We start from the raw sequence: 5,518 nt of genomic DNA on the forward strand, positions 1-5,518 counted from the left end.
TCCCCCCAGGTGCCCGGCGCCCCCGGCACCATGTTCTCGGAGGAGCGGAAGGAGGGCAGTCCCCGCTTCGGGAAACTCCACTTCCCCGTCGGCCTCTGGATCAACTCGCCCAAGAAACACTTCGTCAAGATGAGCCGCCGCTGGCCCAGTGTGGGCTCCGTCAGGTACCGGCCCCCTCCCTCCTGTCCCCTGGAAGAGCCCCTCCTGCCTCCTGGAACGGCCCCCATCCCTCCTGCCCCCCGGACCGCCCCACAGCCCTGCTACCCTGGTATCTGGCCTCCTGGATCAGCCCCACGGGCCCATCTACCCCGGTATCCAGGCCCTTCCCACCCCCTGAAGCAGCCCCACAGGCCCAACTACCCTGGTATCCTGCCCCCAGACCAGACCTATGGGCTCATCTACCCCAGTATCCCTCCCTCTCCCTGTCCCCCAATCACACCCACTGGCCCATCTATCTCAGGCCTGGTCTACACTAGGACTTTAATTCGGATTTAGCTGCCTTAATCCGAATTAACCCTTCACCCGTCCACACTACAGAGCCAGTTAATTCGAATTAAAGGGCCCTTTAAATCGATTTCTGTACTCCACCTCGACGAACGGAGTAGAGCCTAAATCGATTTTGTTAATTCGAATTAGGGTTAGTGTGGACGCACACCACCGAATTACTGTGTTTAAGTTAATGGGGTAGTGTGGCCGCACACCACCGAATTAATGTGGTTTAAAACCGAATTAAGGTGCTTAGTGTGGCCGCGCACAATCGAATTTATACAACCTGTTTCCCAAATTCGAATTATCTAAATTCGGATTAATCCTGTAGTGTAGACATACCCTCAGTATCTTGCCTCCTTCCTGTCCCCCCAGTCAATCCATGGGCCGATCTCCCCAGTATCGCCCCCTCCCTGCCCGCCTAGGCCAGCCCCACAGACCCCTCCAGCCCACACTCCCAGCCTCCCCCCTCCGCTCAGAGCAATGGGCCCATTTAACCCAGCCTCCCGCCTTCCCTCCCCAGGTCCACCTCCTCGGACACCGCCAGCCGGGGCAGCGAGACGGTGGAGCTGCGTCCCCCCGGCAAGGCGAAGGCGGGCCGCCACAAGCGCCTCTCCAACCTGTTCCACCGCAGCACCAACAGTGGGGCGGGCGTGGGGGGCGGGCGCTGGGGCAGCGAGAAGAAGCTGGCGGATCTCATCGACCCGGTGCCTGAGGACCTGGTGGAGCTGTCCAGCCAGCCCCAGCTGCCGGGCATCCTGAAGATCTTTGGGGGAGCCATCTCCCGGGGGGCCAACTACAAGAGCGTGCTGGCCACGCCACGCTCCACGGCGCGCCAGCTGGTGCGGGAGGCGCTGGAGCGCTACGGGGTGGCGCCGGAGGAGGAGGAGGGGGGCTACGTGCTGTGCGACGTGGTGGGGCGCTTCGAGGGGCCCGGCGGGGCCTGGCAGGCCGAGCACCTGCGCCCCGTGGGCGACACCGAGCGGCCCCTGGTGCTGCAGGACGTATGGAAGCCCAAGGCCGGCCTGTCGCGGCGCTTCGAGGTGCGGCGTCGGCGCGAGGTGGAGAGGGTTGGCGAGGCCGAGGATAACGAGACAGCGGGTGAGGCTGCAGTGGGGGCTGCCCCCATCCCCTGGGTTGTCCCAGGCTGGGAGCCACGGGACCCCCGGGCATGCCAGGCTGGGAGTCATGGGACCCCCGGGCATGCCAGGCTGGGAGTCATGGGACCCCTGGGTCATCCCAGGCCAGGAGCCATGGTACCCCCGGTCATCTCCCAGCCTGAAGCTACTGGGTCCCCCAGTCATCTTCCGTCTCAGAGACATGCCCCCCCATCTTCCCGCAGCCAGGAGCCACGGGACCCTCCGTCGTCCCCAAGTTCGGAGCCATGGGGCCCCCCAGTTATGTCCTGCCTCGGAGCTACAGGCACCAGGTTGTCCCCCGGGGCGGGGAGCCGGGCTGGGGATCCCTGAAAGCCCCGGAATGGGGAGCCAGTCAGCCCCCTCTGAGGCTCCCCCTTCTCGCCCCCCAGGCATCAACGCCCAGGCGCGGCGGCTGCAGAAGAGCCGCTCACGGGCGGCCTCGGGGGGGCCGGCCCCCAAGGAGCGGGCCGACAACCTGTCCCTGCGCCGCAGCATAAGCGACATGAACCTGAGCGCCCGCAAACGGCGAGAGCGCAAGGCCGTGCTGAGCGTGGCGGGCGCCGAGGTGGGGCCGGCCGGCGAGGAGCAGGAGGGGGAGGTGGCCCCGGCCCAGGAGGCAGAGCCGGCGGACGGGGGCACCAAGTCCGGGGAGGCCGAGGACTCGGCGGACGGGGCCAACCTGGAGCAGCTGTCCCAGTGCCTGATCCAGCCCCCCACCCAGCACCCCTATTTCCTGCTGCTGCTCGGCTGCGACAAGCAGGTAGGGCAGGGGGCTCTGTGGGGCGCTGGGCTGCAGGGAGCAGGGCGGGGGGCTCAGCAGGGGGTGCTGGGCTGCGGTGCGAGGTCAGTAGGGGGTGCTGACTCCAGCCCCCAGAACCATTTGCTCCCCACTATGGTCCAGCAGAGAGCATGCTGGGAGCACAGCTTTCCCATAATGCTTTGCACCCTCTGGGTCGTCCTTGGGGGAGGGAAGGGTTGGTGGGAGCGCTCCAGGATATGCGGGAGGGTGCAGTAATGGAAGAGCCCATTTTAACATAGAAAATAGGGGGCTTCCCAGAAGAGACAAGTTTAGCCAACAAAAATGGGGGTGCAATAGCCGGATGGCCCATTTTCTCACAGAAACTGGGGGTGGGGCAAAAAGGGTAGAACCCATTTTACCATAGAGGGGATTCCTGGGAGAGCTCCCCCCTCCAAGAGTGGTGGGGTGCCACAGTGGGAGAGAGCCCATTCCCCTCCCCCCCAGAGGGCAGGGGTGGCATGGCGGAAGAGCCCATTCCCCCCAGAGGGCAGGGGTGGCATGGCGGGAGAGTCCTTTCCCCCCCAGAGGGCAGGGGTGGCATGGCGGGAGAGCCCATTCCCTCCCAGAGGGCGGGGCAGGCCCGCTTTCGATGGCACTCCCATGTTTTGACGCCATTTTCCCCCCGTCACCCCCCAGGATTTTGTGATCTACGTGATGACCCGGCGCCGGCACGTCTTCGGGCGCCGCCCCCAGCCCGACAAAGGGGGCTACGTGGACACCTTCCTCTGTGCCCCGGACATCCTGCCCCGCCACTGCTGCGTGCGGGAGGCTGAGCCGGCCCTGGGGCCGGCCCTGGTGCGGCCCTTCCGGGGGGCGGCCGTCACCCTCAACGGGGGGGCCCTGGTGCGCGAGGCCGAGCTGCACCCCGGGGACCTGCTGGGGCTGGGCCAGCACTTTCTCTTCATGTACAAAGACCCCCGGACCCCCCAGCCCCGGCCGGCCTGGCTGCCCCGGCCCTGGGTCTCGCCCGGGCTGGCGGGCGCCTTCTCGTGCCAGGCCTGCGGGCGCTCCCTCCAGGAGAGGCAGGACGCCTTCCAGGCCTACGTGGAGAGCCGGGAGCCCGAGCTGCGCTACCGGCCCCAGGAGGAGGAGGCGCTGCTGAGGGAGATCGTCCGGCTCCAGGGGGCCACCGCCTTCAACCTGGCCCCGGCCTTCCTCCTGGGCCTGTGCCTGGAGCACTCCACCCGCGTGCTGGAGCCCAGCCACTTCCCCCGCCTGGTGGCCAGGATGGCCCAGCTGGTCAAGGAGGCCGTCTGGGTAACGAGAGGGGTGTGGGACGGGGGATCGGGGCTGGGGATCAGCAGGGGTGGACTAGCCACTGGGCCAATTGGGGGGCCCCGGAAAAATGGGTGCCCCGACCCGCTCTGCCCACCCACCCAGCGCTCCTACTAGGGGCGTGGGGGCTTGGAGTGCCGGGTGGGGGACCCCATGTCTCCAGCAGCAGCACACGGGGGTGGGGACGGACGGCAGGTAGAAGGGGTGGGGGAGGGGCCCCACTTGGTCTGGCCCAGGGCCCCACAAAACCCCAATCCGCCCCTGGGGGTCAGGGACCCCTCCCAGAGTGGGGGAAAGGCTGAGGGAAGAATGGCTGAGGGCAGGGTCCCCTGTGTATCCCAGGGTGGGGGCAGAGCTGGGGGTGGGGGCCCCATGTGTATCGGGGGGCAGGGATGGGGGAATGTGACAGCAGCCCCAAGGCCCGTTCCGGATCAGCTCTTTCTTCCCTGCCAGGAGAAGATCAAGGAAGTCGGGGACCGGCAGCCGGAGAAGTGAGTGAGACCCCTGGACCCCGGCCACACCCCACCCTGGGCGTGGGGGCTCCCTGTCTCGTCCCCCTCTGCGGCAGCGGGCAGGGTAGGGGGTGCTCTGTCCTCAGACTCCAGCCCCACGCCAGAGGGGTTCTATCTTAGTGCCGGGCAAGGGGACCCCAGTTACGCAGCCCCCACACCCACCCAAGAGGGGCCATGTCCCAACGCCAGGTGAGGGATCCCCGTATACCCAGCCCCCGCCCCACCCGAGGGGCCACATCCCAGCATTGAGCAAGGGGTCCCCATATACCCAGCCCCCGCACCCCACCCCAGAGGGGCCAGGTCCCAGCACCAGGCGAGGGGTCCCCATATACCCAGCCCCTGTGCCCCACCCCAGAGGGGCAGTTAACCCCTTCACAGCTGAGTATGTCTCAGTGGAAGCTGCTAAGAACTGGCCGGGGTCCCAAAGGGCCTGGGGAGGGGGCAAGGTGTCCCAGCAGCTCCGATGATCCCCCAGTCGCTCCTCCCACCCCTCTCTCCCTTCCAGCCAGCAGGACAAGGGCCAGGTGAGGGCGCTCAGCATCGAAGAGGTGGCGGCCGACTTGCGCCCCCTGATGCTCTGGATGGCCAACGCCATGGAGCTGCTCAACCTGGTCCAGAAGAAAGTGCTGGACATGGAGAAAGAACTCGACCTGGAGGGTGAGCAGGACGCCTGGGTTCTCTCCCCAGCTCTGGGAGGGGAGTGGGGGCTAGTAGTTAAAGCGGGGGGTCTGGGAGCCAGGACGCCTGGGTTCTCTCCCTGGCTCTGGAAGAGGAGTGGGGGCTAGTGGTTAGAGCAGGGGGGGCTGGGAGCCAGGACGCCTGGGTTCTCTCCCCCGTAGTGGATGGTGGGGTGAATCCCACAGGGATGGGATGAGCTCGGCAGCGAGCGCAGCTCACAGAGCCCCACAGTCGGCCCCCTTTCTCCTCTCCAGGAAGTTCCCATGATGCTTTGCTGTCCAGCGACCTGGAGACCTGCGACGAGGCCATGGCGGTGCTGGACGAGGTCATCATGTCCACGTTCCAGCAGTCGGTGTATTACTTGACCAAGGTGAGTTCAGCCCCCCTGCAGCCCAGCGCCTCCTAGTGCTGCCCTAGGGCATCGGGGCCTATCCTGCCTGCCCAGAGAGAGCGCCCCCTGGTGAGTCCACCGCTCCCTGCAGCCCAGCGCCCCCTAGTGCTGCCCTAGGGCATCGGGGCCTGTCCTGCCTGCCCGGGGAGAGCACCCCCTGGTGAGTCCACCGCTCCCTGCAGCCCAGCTCCCCCTAGTGCTGCCCTAGGGCATCGGGGCCCGTCCTGCCTGCCCGGGG

General features: G+C 66.9%; 1 protein-coding gene across 1 annotated transcript; it reads left to right on the forward strand.

Moving 5' to 3' along the window:
- Positions 1-14: 14 nt before the first annotated feature.
- Positions 15-5,259, forward strand: RASIP1 (Ras interacting protein 1; the record flags this gene model as incomplete). The annotated part of the gene is made up of 7 exons (XM_026662591.2): positions 15-164; positions 1,010-1,587; positions 2,015-2,385; positions 3,061-3,681; positions 4,153-4,190; positions 4,717-4,868; positions 5,144-5,259. Coding segments are annotated over exons 1-7 (2,010 nt in total), but the record flags the coding sequence as incomplete, so codon positions are not given.
- Positions 5,260-5,518: the final 259 nt, after the last annotated feature.

The sequence above is a fragment of the Terrapene carolina genome, unplaced genomic scaffold (assembly GCF_002925995.2).
Source record: "Terrapene carolina triunguis isolate 2854851 unplaced genomic scaffold, T_m_triunguis-2.0 Scaffold28634, whole genome shotgun sequence".
Taxonomy (NCBI): Eukaryota; Metazoa; Chordata; order Testudines; family Emydidae; genus Terrapene; species Terrapene triunguis.